Below are 15,324 nucleotides of genomic sequence, written 5' to 3'. Positions count from 1 at the left end.
TCGCGTGCCGACGCCTGTTGTCACCTGTGAGGGCGGCCATGCCGCGATCCGATGACGCATCGCCCCCAAAGAACCCCGCCGTTCTCGCGTCGTCCGCTATCTCCGACACCTCGAGAAAAAGTCATACACACCACCACGATGACTCGGCTACCAGCTGGCGTTCTATTTGAACGTCCACCTTCTCTGCTCAGCCGAACAGGCTTTTCCAAACTTCCATGGTCAATCATTTCGCCCGCCTCTCATTCCCGCAACTCTCTGCCACGCGATAGCCCACGCCTACCCCACCTTTCGACCAGCTAGCTCGCCGTGCAACGAGAAATTCCTCATCCCATACTCGAACACCCGTCGGGAGAGACAGGGGAAAAAAAAAACCAAAGGAACAGACATCCGCAGGGCTTTCTTTTCCTCGCACGTCGTCTGGTCTACCTTCGCCATGGCCATCACGACGACCCTTCTCGGTGCCCTCCCCGACCTATCCCCCACGACGGCCGCTTTCCTCCTCCCAAGCGTCGCCCTGCTCACCCTCGCCATCTACCGGCTCTACCTGCACCCGCTCTCGCACGTGCCGGGCCCGCCCCTCGCGGCGCTGACGTCACTCTGGCTGTACTGGCACTCGTACCGGGGCACCGAGGCGCGCGTCATCGACGCCCTGCACGGGCGGTACGGCGCGCTCGTGCGCATCGCGCCGGGTGAGGTCGACGTGTCGCGCGGCGAGGCGCTCGCCGCCATCTACGGCGGCGGCGGCGGCGGCGGTACTGGCGGCGGCGGGTTCCGCAAGGCCGCGTGTTACCGCAACTTTGACATCGAGGGCCACCAGAGCATCTTCTCCGCCGTCGACCCGGCCCACCGCGCGCCACGGGCCAAGGCCGTGGTCGGCCTGTTCAGCACGCGAGCGATCAGGGGGGACGGGGGCCGGGGCGAGGCGGTGATCAGGGGCGTGGCGGAGAGGATGTGCAGCCGGTGGGAGGCGGAGAAGAGGAGGGCCAAGGCGGAGGCGGCGCCGCGTGGGGAGCGCGCCAGGCTCGACATGTTGAATTTGGCGAGGAGCTTGGCGTTGGACGCGGTGAGCGAGTACCTGTTTGGGCGGTCCTACGGGGGCGTCGAGGAGGGGTTGAAGGACGCCGGAGGAGACGCCTCTCATGGTGGGGAGCTCAGCGCGAGCCAATTCGTCAACACGTTCGTTGCGGTAGGCAGGTTTTTCTATCTGCCGAACTGGATCTTCATTGCAGTCGAGGCGCTGGCCATGCGGTTCAATGTCGAGAAGCATGAGGTCGAGAGCAGCATGGGGACCGTGGCATCGTTCGTCAAGGACATTGTTGAGGAGGCGGAGAAGGATGGGCGCAAGGAGACCTACCCTGGTCGATTGCTGGAGGCTGGATTCACCAAGGACGAGACTTCGGCACAGTGCATGGATCTGATGTTTGCAGGTACCGATTCGACAGGCATGAATTTGGCGACTGCGTGTTGGTGGTTGGCTAAGAAGCCTGAAGTGTAAGTGCGCTCGGCATGTGCCTGGTTACTATCTGTCATAAATCTACCACAATAACTAACGGGTAAATGTCCAGGTACAAACTTCTCCACGACGAGATCCTTGCCAGCCCTGACGCCGATCCACAAACCATGCCTTACCTTTCCGCAGTCGTCAAGGAGACGTTGCGTATCAGCATGGCCAACCCGACCCGCCTGCCCCGTGTCGTGCCGCCGCAAGGCTGGAATTTTGAGTCTACATTCATCCCACCAGGCACCATCGTTGGCCTGTCGCCCTTCACGCTTCATTTTAATCCCGACGTGTTCCCGTGTCCGCACGAGTTCATGCCTGAACGCTGGGAAGAGCCGACGGCCGAGATGCTGCGCGACCATATCCCATTCGGACTGGGCAGCAGGGCCTGCATCGCCCGGAACCTGGCAACCGTGGAACTGTACTTGGCCCTTAAAGAAGTTGTAAGAAGAGGTCTTCTCGATGGTGCAACATGTGTGCAAGATAAGATCGAGATTCTGGACTGGTTCAATTCGAGAGTTGTCGGTGAGAAGATTGAGTTGGAATGGGTATGATTTTGAGGTGCCATTCAAATAGCACAAGCGGCCCTTGAAAGAGGGGCATCGGAAGGGCGAAATGGACGGGTCAGAAGAGAAGAGGAAACCCATCGGCTATATTCACAGGCAAGAATGTTTTTGATGCGAATTTACATGGCTGATGTACAACCGGGACCTTAGCCCATCATTCGCTATCGCTGTCGTCGCTGCTAGATGCTTCGGTTTCTTCCATGGGCGCATCGTCGTCCTCTTCTGGCGTGCCGTTCATGATGAACGCCTTCAAGCACGTTATACGATTTCCCGTCTCATGCGCTCCGATCAACTCCCCAACTTGCTTGGCGGAGAGCGTATCGCTGACGTTAACGGCCTTTTCGCTGCCCGCGTCAGGCTGTTTTGAGGAATCGCCGTCGGCTGCATCATCTGCGGGCAGACAGAGGTCACCTTGGCTCAAATGCCAAACCCTCACGGCACCGTCGCTACTGCCCGTGGCGATATAATACTCGTCGGCTGCTTCCGAAACGGGCAAGATTTCAAAGTCCTTAATGCGTCCAGTCAAGTCTGCTGCTCTGCCGCCAAGTTGAGCAATGAGCTTGCAGCTGGGCACAGCGGCTTCCTTGCCGGTCTTGACTGCTTGCGAAGTTGCTGCCGGGGTCCGGGTTTCCTTGGTGGAGTAGAACAGGATGCGGCCGTCCTCGGTAGAAATGGCGATGATATTGCCAAGCTCCTGGCTGAGGCCAGGCACGTAGTGAACCTGGTGGATCTTCGTCATTGGCCTGGGCAATGTCTGGGACATGGGCCGCGAGTCCAGACCAAATACGACAAATCCCCGTTCAAACGCGACCACCCACTCCTCCCCATCCGGACTCCACTTGACCTTGCGGCCCTCGCCAGTGGACCACTTTCCCTCGCCGACGTTTTGAAGCATCTCGCGGTCGAAGGTGAGGACACTGGCTTTTCTACCGGTCATGACGTTCCATAGCCGCATGCACTTCTCCCCCTTGCTGACACTTATCATGAGCTTCTGGCTGGGGTGCACTGCAAAGTCGTTGATGCCTGAAGGGACCTCGCCGGGGGCCGCTGTGTCGCCGCTCGGTCTTCCATGGGCCTTTGGAATGGGCGCCTTGATGGTGGAAAGCACCGTCCAGTCACGAGTGCGCGCAATGGCTATGGTGTTGTCGTCTGCACCCGAGAACAGCTTGGAGCGGCTGGGGAAGTGCAGCGCGCCGATGTTCGAGGAGTGGTGCATCAGCGAGCCCATCTCCCGGTTCTTGGGATTGTGCATGCTCGGGGTTCCGGTGAGAGTGGGTATTGAGGGTTGCGAGTGGGCAGGCGGGGGAGCGGTCGAGAGCTGGTACAGATTGATGCGCTCATCGGTGCTGCCGCTCGCGAGAATGACCTTCTGCGCCTTGGGATCGGACGGGCCGGAGGGCGGCGAAAGGGCGAGGCAGCGGATGGCAGAGGCATGCGCGTTGAACAGGAAAGTGTCGGCAAACTTGACGGCGCTGCTGTTCTGCGAGGGCGCCTTCGCGTCGGGCTGGGGATCGACGGTGGCAGTGAGGCCGTGGAGGACTCGCTCGTAAGATCCGGTGATAATTTGCAGCGAGACGGGCGTTGCGGGGCGGTTGGCGGCATGCTGCTGCGCGGCGAAGGCCTTCTGGGGCTTGGGCGCCTCGCCGTCGGCCTGGGGGTCGCGCTTTCTCTTGGCCATGCTGGGAGCGGGTTGCGGCTTGCGGCTTGCGGCAGGAGTGTGGTGGTTGCAAAAGGCAGGCGCGCGTCACTCCAAAATCGTAATGGAAACTTTTTGCCGGGGGGCGAAGGCGGTGAGGCGCGGCCCATTGGACAACAGCGGGCGTCCAGGGAGACCGGGCGCGCGACAACCACCCAGGCTCGTACTCATAACGCCCCGGCAGGCCGCACGCTCACACAACTCATCAACTCCCCCCACCCAACGCGCTCCAAAACCCCGCCGTGGCGCTCACCGCGAATGACGGATGTCGTTCCGCCGGGCTGTCATCTCCTATGTCCCTAGACAGCGTTCGCTCGGGCGTGGAACGCGACAAACGCAATGAATTGCTGTAAGTCACGTTGCCCGCGCGTTTTACGGTCGCTTTTCGTGCCTGCCTGCTCGGTGCAGCGATGCGAAAACGAAAAATCGCTCCTATTGGTTTATTGGCGCGCCGTGGTGGACCTTTGGGCGTCGTGGTGCTGACTTGGGCGGGTCGCGCAGCAACATCGAGACATCGCGGAAGAGGAAGCTGCGGGAGCTCTACGCCGTCACCTCGTGCATAAACGCAAACAACCCTCCCGCCTTTACTTTCGCCGACCCTCCGGCTGATGCGCGCGAGCTGCAATTTCTTGACGAGAACGACCTCTCCAGGTACGTTCCAAGCATTCCCTTGCTGGTTGTTGAAATAATAATCTGGTCGCTGCATTTACTGATGCCAGACGCCCGACCTCCAGAGCACGGTACTTTAGGGAAGATACTCTTCCTATCTTTGCGCCTGCAAAACAACCCGCGAAGCCACCGCGTCCCTCTCCTACTCAGCCTCCAGTGCTCGCATCCGTGTCCACGTCGTCCACGTCCGTTGAACCCGTGCCGCATCATGCAGACGGCTCCGAAACGCAGCCTGCCGCTGCGACTTTGCCCGCTCGCGCGCCATCACCCCCTCCTCAGGACGTTGAGAAGCCGCCCACTCCTGCTCCCACCTTGTCGCAACCTCCCGCAGACGACGCCGTGAAGCCTGACTCCGCGCCGCGCTCCGTGGAGGAGGAAGCGCCCGTGCCTTCTGCTGAGACTAAGCAGCCTGCTGCCCCGGCTCCGAAACCGCTACAGGCGCCAGCAATTCTTCCGCCATCTCAAACCCATCCTGGGCCGCTATCTGCGAAGGCGAGACGAAGATCATCTGCTTTGGCCGACGGCTCTACTATCCTGCCTGATCCTCGGACAATTGATCGTCCCGCCAGGAAACCAAGGACCCTCCATCTGCCGCCAAAAGAAGTGCAAGAGCAGCGCCTTCGTGAGATCCATACTGCCCAGGAGCGTGCTGCGCAACGGGAGAGAAGAGAGGAAGAACAGCAGGCCGCTGGTGCTGTTGGCGAGACAGTCAATGGAGAAGCTGCCTCATCGCCATCGTCAACGCTTGGACCGCATTCCGCAAATACCTCGAGGGCTGACCAGCATTCCCCCGCGACGAGTCCCGATGAAGAGACTCTGCGGCACGATGGAACCTTCCCAAGTGCGCAGCCGTCGAGTGCCGACAAGAACGGACCTGCGGCAATGACGCCGCCAAATGCTACGCCCGATGCTCAGCTGCACTTTGAGGAGTCGGTGAGGCAGGTTCGGGATTCGGCCATGAAGGACGCAAAGCCTGGTACGCCCAAGCCAAAGGCAGCCGATCTAATCGAACAGGCTTCTGGGGTCACCCAGAACTTAGACGTGGCGGTAAACGGGGTCCCCACAATTCAAAATTCCTCAACATCTCGAAATGCTGTCAACGGCATCGTCCTAGAAACTTCGAACGAGGTTCGCAACGGCGTCTTTGATGCAAAAGGCGCAGACAAGACCAAGGCGCGCGCATTTACCGACGACCAGTCTGCCGATCTGGATGTGGCGATGCGGGACAGGGAACCGCCGAAGACTGATGAAGCCAGTGCAGGCCCAACTAGGAGCCAGGATCCAACGGATGGGAGCTCCTCGGCCGCCAAGGTTGCAGTAGCGTCAGAGGCTGTTTCCGATCCAAAGGCGACAACAAAAACTACATCCACGTCGGAGGGAATCCGGCCGACTTCTATTCTTCTTCGAGGCCGCGAAGCCGAGTACCGGGACCGGGAAAGATCTAAAACGACGGGCGTCGTGTTCGCAAAGCAAGACAGTACGTTAGCGCTGAGGGGAGGACAAGAAGTGAACAAGGCATGGTCCAAACTGAAGGGAGCCGCCCAGAATCCGGACAAGGATTACTTGATTGGGATGTTCGACTTTCAGGCACACTCGGGGCCGATGTATTCTTGTCGTGAACTCCTTGAGAAGGCCACTAAGACCATTTCTACCCAAAGCAAGTACGCTAGTATGCGGGAGCAGCAGGACTACAAGATTCTTAAGCGCATCTACACTTTGCAACACGCCAACAGATGGTCGCTACGGCAGATGGAAAAGTCAACCGAACCTCCGCGCCAAGCTACACTCCACGACAGTCTACTTGCGCAGATGAAATGGATGCGAACGGATTTCAGGGAGGAACGTAGATGGAAAATGGCTGCCGCCCGGAACATGGCGGAATGGTGTGCCGAATGGGTCGATGCGTCCCCGGAAAAGCGTCGCTCGTTGCAGGTCAAGGCCACGCGAAAGCCGGCCGCACCGCCACCTCCTGCTGACCCAATGGATGAGGACATTCCGTCGCCTCCTGAACTCATCCCATCAGGCGCCAACGAGACGGAAAGCGAATCCTTCCCTGATGATGACGAGTTCCCCATCAATCTTCGTTCATCGAACCCACCTGCAACTCTGTTTTCCCTTGGCTACGAAGAAATTGTTGCTAAGATTGACCAAACACCCAGCAGCGAGAAGGTGCTTCAGGAGTTGCCTTCTTACGAAGCCAGGCTCTCAAGTTTCCCATCTCCCTCCGTGTTGGCGCCTGTCTCCATCGATCCTGAGATAATTCCGGTCTCCCAACTCATCACCGCAAAGCTCGTGCCCAAATCTACGGAGCCTCCGCGCAAACGAAGTCGATACGAGTACGAAGAAGATGATGAGTCCGCAGGCTATTCTTCAAAGCGACCAACTTCAGAGCGTTCGAATACCTCCACCCCTAGTCTTCGCTTTTCACGAGTAGGTCTCGCCCCGGAACAGACAGATGTGGCCTTGTTCCTCCCCGAAAACAAACATGTCCGCGATCGCTTGCATGCCGGGCACTCTTTCCGCCCCCCCTCGGAGTTTCCAATGCCATCAACACAGTTTTTCGAGTCCCGTATGCCGTCACAATGGCTCTGGGACGAGGATCAACGGTTACGTACGCTTGTCAAAGAATATCAGTTCAATTGGTCATTGGTGGCTGCGTCTTTAGAGCAGTCTTCTCTGTTCACCTCTGGAGCCGAACGGCGGACGCCTTGGGAATGCTTCGAACGCTGGGTGCAGCTGGAGGGGCTGCCCGGCGAGATGGCCAAGACTCCGTACTTCCGAACATACCAGGCTCGTCTTGAGGCTGCTCAACGCACAGTTTCTGCACAGTACCAGGCTGCCCAGCAACAAGCGCAGCAACAAGGGCAGACCCCGGGGCAGATACTGGGCACACCAAGGCGCCGCACTGCTCAACCAATCCGCGTTGAAAGGCGCAAGGGCAACAGATTCTTAGCCTTGATCGACGCGATGCGAAAGCAGGCGAGAAAGCGCGAGACGGCGCAGCACAAGCAGCAAGAGGGTAAGTCAATCTTCATGCTACATGTGCTTCCGGAACCTTTGCTGATAATTCTTTTTTGTAGCTGCCAAAGCCGCTGCGTTGAGAAAAGCCCACGAAGCTGCCCCTGTTCGCACCAGCGTTCACACTCCCCAAGAGTTCAGCAAGCTCAAGTATGAGCGCGAGCAAAAGATGATAGAAAAGCAGGACGAGTACCGTCGGCAAGTGATGGCAGCACAGAGGGTAAACAGACAACCCCGAAACCGAGTATTCACGTGCTGACGTCTGTCAAAGCAAGTTATGGCAAGACCAGGTCAGATGCCTGGCCACCCTGGAATGTCTCAGATGGGCCAACAACGCAACGGTACTCCGAATGGTGCTCACGCCCAAGTGCCCGGTCAAAACGGCCAGCTTCATCTCAACATGGGAATGCAAGCTCGTCCGCACTCCGGGCAGGGTATGCAAGGCAGCATGCCCAATGGCAACATGCCTGGTATGCCGCTGGGCATCCCTCAAGCTCAGATGCAGATGAACATGCAGGGTCAACGACCACCTCATCAAGCACAAGACATGCGAATGGCGATGCAGCAGCGAAATCTCAGTCAACAGCAACAGCAATATCTCTTGCAGCAACAAGCTCAGCAAATGAACCGGGCCAACAGCATGTCTGGAGGACACTTGGCTAGTGCGAACGGCAACGGCAACGGCAACAGCAGCGGCAACAACAACAACAACAACAACAACAACAACAGCAGCAGCAGCAACAGCAGCAGCAATAGCAATAGCAACACCAACAACAACAACATGCAGAACCCCTCGATGCTTACGACGAACATGGGCACTCCCAAAGTCAACGGCGCGAGCAATGGGAACGTGAACGGCATGCAAGGCGCCTCAGCGTCTCCGCGCATAACGGCTCCAAATTCGGCAGCGCCTCAACAGCCTCAGGCTCTGTCCAGCGGCCACGTCCCGCAGATCACCAACCTGACGCACGAGATTCAACTGCAACACCCTAATCTATCACAGGCTGAGGCCAGCCGCATCGCCGGGGACCGAATGAACCAGAAGCTGCAGCAAAACGCCCGTCAGAATGCTCTGAACGCCGCATCGGGTGCAGCGTCCGGAGGAGCAAATGCCGGGGCGCAATTGTCGCCAAGTCCATATCAGCAGCATGCGTCCCTCGCCACGACCGGCGGCAGCTCCAGCCCTCCAAACCACACGCCACAGCAACAGGCAGCGTATCAGCAGCAAATGCGGCAGCACCTGATGCAGCAGCAGCAGCAAGCACGCACGCCTTCAGGCCAGCAGGGTAGTCCCAATTTGGGGACCGTCCGCCCCGAGAGCCGCAGCGCGACGCCTCAGCAGAATGCGCAGCAGATGCAGCCTGGCCCGCATGGTAGCCCAAGCAACCGGACTGGTCCACAGACACCACAACCAGGGCAGCAGGGCCAGGGCCAACAGGGCCAAGGTGGCAGTCGCTAGGGCTGCGAACAGTTCCAAGCGGTGTCAATTCTATCTTCTCCTCTAGGGCATAGTGGCTGTCGCGCTTTATCCGTTCGGGTCCTCATGCCCCAGCGGTTGCCCTGTTTCGCAAGCGGGACCGGCGTTTCTTTGGAGGGGCTCAGGGCTGTTGGGATGCGAGGCCAAGGGATGGGTTCAATGGATGGGCGGTGGGAAAGGGTAGAATTATGGACAGCAACGGCTCTTTTACTGTGATGATTAGCGTTCTTGCTTGCACGACTAGCGTAGCTTTACTTTCTGCCGTCAACCTCGGCCAGACGGAAAGAAGCGATCTTGACTCTACTCCGATGTGGCCTTGACGTATCCATCATGTTCCTGCCCATGCCCTAAAGATATGTGCTCTACGAAGGAGACGTTGCATTTCCCTATCAAGCATCCGGGCGTAGATGAAAGTGAAGCTCGCACAAACAACTTCAGACAAATCATCTACTACATATGGTAATATCTCTGCGGGCACGGCGCCGTCCGCTACGCCACTTCGCCGAGCTGGCTCGTCAAAGCATTCAACCATCGGAAACACAAGGTTTACCTTGCCCACCATCCACGCCGACTCGAACTCGAACCCTGGCTTCACCCTCGGAGCCGCACCGACTACCCTTGAGCAACTAACACCTCTCAGCCGCCAGCTCCGTCGTCAGAACGGCCTTCCTAGCTTCCAGTTCCACGATGAGAAGCGCTTACTCTTTGGCTTCCACCAAACCCACCTGGCCCACGTGATACTTAGGCTGTTCCTGCGATGTCTTGGATTTTGGGCTGACGACCCGGGCAACAAAGGAGCTAAAACCCACCACATCAAGGGTAGACTAGGTATTACAAGCATCAGCTGAGCCCGGTTTCCGTCTGCTTCCGGAACGGCAATACCCGCGACCCATGCTTTAGGAGCTGGCTCGACGGATTCAAGGAAAAAGAAGGCGAGAGCCTCGAGATACAGTTCTGAAGCATGCGGGTCTCTAAATTGGCGGTGGCAGCGATAAGACCTTCACTTCCATCAGGTGGGTCGTGGAGGTGGTCTTCAAGCACTGGATGATACTGGATGGTGCCGACGCTGCTGATGAATCTTTGTTATTATTTGGCCCCGATGACTCTAAGCTTCAGCTTTGGCTCTTCGGGTTCTTTTCGTAATTTTTATTGGACTGAACACTATGAGTGTGCAAAATATAGGACTCGCTGGCTTGATCTTTCTATGAGGCGGGGGCCCAAGTGCTGCAGGTGCAGCTTTAATCAATCGTCGTGTGAGATGACGGTCCTCTGTTTCTTCGAAGGTCCAATGAAGAAATGACATGCTGAATCTTCACCCTTCAATTTTCTGCGCCCAGCACGAGCATCAGCGTCCAATTGCTTTCTACACGCTCTCGTGTTTTCTTTGGTCATGGTGCTTCACTCGTTTCCAGCTTCACTTCGGCACTGCTTGCGTGTCTCGGTCAAGAAGCTCCCGCGCGGCGATCAACTCAGACTGGTCGTAGTCCCAGCCAGCCTCGCCCGAACCGCTGCGCCGCACGATCTCGGCAAGCTTGGCCGTTGCCAGCTCGCGCAGCTTTTCGACAGTCGCGACAGACGGGGGTGCAATGTCGCCGGCAGTGTCACTAACGGCTTGTTTGTTGGAGGCCTTGGGTAGAAGCTCGAGGAGCTTCTTAGTAGTCTTTTTGTTGGGGCGGCAAAGGGAATGTGTTAGCTGTGAGTTGGGAGGGGTGCATTGCTACTAATACGTACGAGCTTGAGACCGTAGTAACCGCGCAGGTAGTTGTCACAGAGCTCTATGCTGCGGCAAAACCGCCTCATGCCCTCACTCAGATTCCTAAGCACGTTGCCGTCAACAGCGTTGGCGGCTGTGGCTGAGATGTAAAGCAGCTCGCCCATTCGCGCATGCACGTTCCATGCGAAGGGCGTGATGACGAGGACCTCTTCGAGGCTGAAGATGGCTTGTGAGTACATGCTTTGGCTGAGGTAGAGGTCGGAAAGTTCTGCCCAGGACTCGGCGTCCGTGGGCGAGAAGTCGACGAGGTCGACGAGCGCAGTGATGGCCTCAGCAGTGCGACCCATGGAGCGGAGGAGGGCAACCTTGCGCTTGCGAAGTGGCTGTGATGGGAGGGGGGGCATCAGCCTTCGTTCATATGGACAAGCTCAGCCAAGCGCCTACCAGGCTCGTAGGGTCCTCCTTCAGTACACGCTCCAGATCCTCCAGGACGCGGCGCAAGTCCTTGTCGTCGGCAACGGCGCTTTCGTACAGGAAGCGCAGGGCGACGACGCGCTGGTTATCTTGGCCGAAGCGAGCGGTCAGCCGGTCGAGGCATTGGCGGGCGGACTTGTCGTCTCCAGTGCGCAGACAAGACAGCAAAAGGTTCTCATGGGAAGCCCATGTCTCCTGCGTCTCTCTTGATGTGAGCAGGGACAGCGGCCATGGCAGGGACGAAGTCGTCGATGTTGAGAGAATGCGCGGCGCGGACTGGGAGAGGCGCAGGGCGGATGCTGGAGGCAGATTGGGCGGCGGGTAGACGAGATCGGCGGCCGACATGGTGGGAAGCAAAGCGGAGCGCTGGTGGCGGGCGGAGGAAGTGGTGTTGGAGCTGGGTAGAGCTGCGTGGTATCTCCGGCCAGGAACGGGCGCCGGCTGGCGGAGGCGGCAACGACCTTTGGCCGCCCGGCATCGTCATGATCTCTCCGCCCGCGGGCACCACACCGCGCCGTCACGTTGCGCCTCCGCCGTCTTCTGCTCCCACGCATGATCCGCCAGCACCAACCGCCTCCGCACCCCCTCGCCCCGATGCTCGTGCAGAGCCGATAATGTCGCTGAACCGCCTCCACCGCCCCGCTATCGTGAACCGAAGACGCGTTTCCGCCTAAGCAGCCCGCACGCGCGACAAGGCCGTCACCATGTTTGTCCCCTCCCCAGCTTCCGGCACCGCCCCGCCACCCGGGTCGCTCACACGCCTCGGCCCGCAGGTTCGAGAAATCGCTGTACGACCTCATCCGAGGCCTGCGCAACCACAAGGGAAATGAGAGAGAGTACATCCAGGAAAGCCTGCGGGAGTGCCGCAAGGAGATCAAAGGCTCGGACATGGGTTAGTGGCAGGGACGGAACCGTTGCCGCCTCCGTTTGCTGAAGTGGGAATGCTGCAGATCTCAAGGCCACCGCCTTGCTCAAGCTCACCTATCTCGAGATGTTCGGGCACGACATGTCTTGGGCATCGTTCAACGTGCTGGAGGTCATGTCTTCTCCAAAATACGGCCATAAGAAAATCGGCTACCTGGCTGCCGTGCAGAGCTTCAGGCCCGACACCGAGGTTCTGATGCTGGCGGAGAATCTGCTCAAGAAGGTACCCTTGGCCTGAAGAAAGAATGCGGCCGGGACAGACGTTGTGCTCATGCTTCTCCAGGACCTGAGCTCTCCCCAACCAACAACCATCACGCTTCCTCTATCCGCGATTCCGCATGTCATAAACCCTTCCATGGCAAACTCGCTTCTTTCCGACCTGTTGCCGCGGCTCTCCCACTCGCATTCTTCGATACGCAAGAAGACCGTCGTCACGCTGTACCGCCTTGCCCTGGTCTACCCCGAGACGTTGCGGCCTGCATGGCCCCGGATCAAGGAACGCCTGCTGGATGACGACGAAGACCCGAGCGTGACGGCTGCCATCGTAAACGTTGTCTGCGAGCTCGGTTGGAGACGGCCCCAGGACTTCTTACCTCTGGCCCCGAGACTGTTCGACCTCCTTGTCCAGGGCGGGAACAACTGGATGGCTATCAAGATCATCAAGCTGTTTGCTACTTTGACCCCTCTCGAACCGCGCCTTATCAAGAAACTCCTCCCTCCGCTCACTGCAATAATCAAGACGACCCCCGCCATGTCTCTTCTGTACGAGTGCATCAACGGCATCATTCAAGGTGGTATTCTCGAGGGCGCTGAAGGCACTACGGAAGGAGAGGAGATAGCTCGGCTGTGCGTAGGAAAGCTGCGAGGCATGCTGGTTGTCGAAGGGGATCCCAACCGTGAGTAGTACCATCATGGCTCCGTCGCTCTTTTGCAGGCTGACTGTCTTAGTGAAATACGTCGCCCTGCTTGCTTTTGACAAGATCGTGCGATCGCATCCCCACCTGGTGTCCCTACATCAAGACGTGATTCTGGAATGCATCGATGACGCCGACATCTCAATCAGGTCACAGGCACTTGGTCTGGTCGTTGGCATGGTCAATCCCGACAATCTTACCGTAATAGTCGGAAAACTTATCCGGCAGCTTCGGAACGCACCAAGAGCATCCGCAGCCGATGACCCCCTGAACGACCGTGGATTCCACGAGGGAGTGATGCCGGCTGCGGACCCGTCTGATGACGAGGCTGAGGAATCCATCCGTCGAAATGAAAAGACGAAGGACCAACCGCCGCCTCTTCCCGAGGATTACCGGATCAAGGTCATCAAGGGCATCCTCGAAATGTGTTCCCGCGACACGTATGCGAACATCGTCGACTTTGACTGGTACATCGACGTCCTTGTTCAACTCATACGCGTCTCGCCTTCCTCGAGATCGGCGTCGCTGGACGAGAATTTGCCGGAATCGGACGGCACGTCCATGGGCGACAAGGACGACGTATCCTTCGAGATCGGAAAAGAACTCCAGAATGTTGCGGTCCGCGTGAAGGCTGTCCGGCCGGACGCAACGGAAGCTGCGCAGTCCCTGATCCTTGTCGACCGCCGAGATCAAATGTTTCCCTCATCAGGAAATGGAGGCCAAGGCGTTCTGGGCGCAGCGGCTTGGATGGTGGGCGAGTACGCCTCCCATTTGACAAACCCGGAGGGCGTTCTCAACTCTTTGATGCATTCGTCATCTGCACTCCTCCCACATCACATCCTCGCCATCTACCTCCAGGCAGTCCCCAAGGTCTTCGCTTCGGTATCCTCGAACGAGCAGATCTCGTGGACGTCTGAGCGCAAATCCACCATCGTACTCCTCATGGCTCGAATCGTGCATTTCCTTGAGCCACTGGCCATGCATCCGAACCTGGAAGTTCAAGAGAGGGCGGTGGAGTACCTAGAGCTGATGCGCCTTGCGTCCGAAGCAGCTTCCGGGCAAGAAGCTGGACCGAGGGATGGCGATTTTGTCGACCCTCCATTGCTTCTCACACAAGCCATCCCTTCCCTGTTTACGGGTCTCGAGCTCAACCCGGTCGCGCCCGGAGCACAGAGGAAGGTGCCTGTGCCGGACGAATTGGATCTGGATACGCCCATCAACCCGAATCTCCCGAATCTTTTGCGCAAGGCAAATTATGATTCGTTCGTCCTGCCTGACGAGGATGATGTATACCAGTTTTACAGTCAGAGAAGGGCAGTGCCTACACAGTCCGAGGCGGCTGCTGATCGCCTGGACGCACCCGAAACAGAGGCCAAATCCTACCAAGCAGGCGCGGCCGAGGAAGAATACCTGGACCCGGACATCATTGCAAGGAGGAAAGCCGAGCGTAGAGCAAGGAACAAAGACGACCCGTTCTACATTCCTGCCGAAGACGAGCTCTCGGGGACATCGACGCCACTTCACAACATCCTCAAGACCAACAATGGCGAAGATCTCGACCTCGACTCGATACCGATCATGGACCTGGACTTGGAGACAAAGGGCCATCTTGGAGGAGAGTCCAGGGGCCGTGCAGAAGCACCGGCCAGGCAGCAGAAGAAGAAGGTGCGCAAGAAGTTCGAGATTCTCGTGGACGAGAACCTGGGGCCAGACGAGCCGGGTGCAGCATCGGACTCGTCGCGGCCGGAGCTGGCCAGACCAACACAAAAGGCCAAGAAGTCGCTGCTGGAGGTTGACTCCACGGGGCTGGCTTCGTTGTCACTCGAGGAAACGGGCAACAGCAAGCTGGACATGGAGCGGCGGGAGGCTGAGGAGGCAGAGATGGCGAAGGCATTGAAGGAGGTGGAAAGGCTTCGGCTAGAGATGCAGCGGGCGAGCGAACGAATCCAGGCAAAGGACGTGCCGCCCGAGGGACAGCTGGTCAAGAGGAAGAAGAAGAGGGCCAAGAAGGAGGCCAAAGGCGAGGCGGAAGCGGTGGAAGACGGGCAGCAAGCTGGGGGCGAGGGCGAGGGCGAGGGCGAGGCGACAACAGTCAAAAAGAAAAAGAAGACGAAGAAGAGCAAGAAACAGGAGGACGGGGTTGCGGCAGCGGAAGGGCAAGAAGAAGGCAAGGCCAAGAAGAAAAAGAAGAGGCCGGTGGTGGTGGGCGCTGGGGAAGGCGCTGGGGAAGGCGCAGCCGAGCAGGCGGCGGCGGCGGCGGCGGGAAGCTAGGTAGCTCGCGGGAGGGGAGCTCGGGGCAGGCACGGCGTGGATAGCGAACGAGTGAAATGTGAAAGCCAATCTTGCAGTGTGCAGCTGCAGCTCTGGCGCAGCT

At 58.5% G+C, this 15,324-nt stretch overlaps 5 protein-coding genes across 5 annotated transcripts; 3 read left to right on the top strand and 2 right to left on the bottom strand.

The window, feature by feature from the left end:
- Positions 1-433: 433 nt before the first annotated feature.
- BKCO1_5200051 (cytochrome p450) lies at positions 434-2,052 on the top strand (the record flags this gene model as incomplete). The annotated part of the gene is made up of 2 exons (XM_020277067.1): positions 434-1,491; positions 1,566-2,052. The coding sequence occupies 2 exons, from the start codon at positions 434-436 to the stop codon at positions 2,050-2,052; spliced, it is 1,545 nt and encodes a 514-aa protein (XP_020127395.1).
- Positions 2,053-2,218: 166 nt separating this feature from the next.
- Positions 2,219-3,742, bottom strand: BKCO1_5200050 (60s ribosome biogenesis protein mak11; the record flags this gene model as incomplete). The annotated part of the gene is made up of 1 exon (XM_020277066.1): positions 2,219-3,742. One exon carries the CDS (start codon positions 3,740-3,742, stop codon positions 2,219-2,221), a length of 1,524 nt encoding a protein of 507 aa, XP_020127396.1.
- A 311-nt stretch (positions 3,743-4,053) lies between these two features.
- Positions 4,054-8,906, top strand: BKCO1_5200049 (myb and hsa domain protein; the record flags this gene model as incomplete). Its single annotated transcript, XM_020277064.1, has 5 exons — positions 4,054-4,109; positions 4,169-4,411; positions 4,495-7,448; positions 7,510-7,667; positions 7,719-8,906. 5 exons carry the CDS (start codon positions 4,054-4,056, stop codon positions 8,904-8,906), a joined length of 4,599 nt encoding a protein of 1,532 aa, XP_020127369.1.
- Positions 8,907-10,338: 1,432 nt separating this feature from the next.
- On the bottom strand, positions 10,339-11,457 carry BKCO1_5200048 (tetratricopeptide repeat domain-containing protein; the record flags this gene model as incomplete). The annotated part of the gene is made up of 3 exons (XM_020277063.1): positions 10,339-10,584; positions 10,656-11,021; positions 11,083-11,457. 3 exons carry the CDS (start codon positions 11,455-11,457, stop codon positions 10,339-10,341), a joined length of 987 nt encoding a protein of 328 aa, XP_020127368.1.
- A 359-nt stretch (positions 11,458-11,816) lies between these two features.
- BKCO1_5200047 (ap-3 complex subunit delta) lies at positions 11,817-15,221 on the top strand (the record flags this gene model as incomplete). The annotated part of the gene is made up of 5 exons (XM_020277062.1): positions 11,817-11,900; positions 11,959-12,004; positions 12,063-12,259; positions 12,320-12,932; positions 12,985-15,221. 5 exons carry the CDS (start codon positions 11,817-11,819, stop codon positions 15,219-15,221), a joined length of 3,177 nt encoding a protein of 1,058 aa, XP_020127340.1.
- Positions 15,222-15,324: the final 103 nt, after the last annotated feature.

The sequence above is a fragment of the Diplodia corticola genome (genome assembly GCF_001883845.1).
Source record: "Diplodia corticola strain CBS 112549 chromosome Unknown scaffold52, whole genome shotgun sequence".
NCBI classification, from domain to species: domain Eukaryota; kingdom Fungi; phylum Ascomycota; class Dothideomycetes; order Botryosphaeriales; family Botryosphaeriaceae; genus Diplodia; species Diplodia corticola.
The sequence above is the reverse complement of the archived record's forward strand: the minus strand, read 5'-3'. Positions and strand labels throughout refer to the sequence as shown.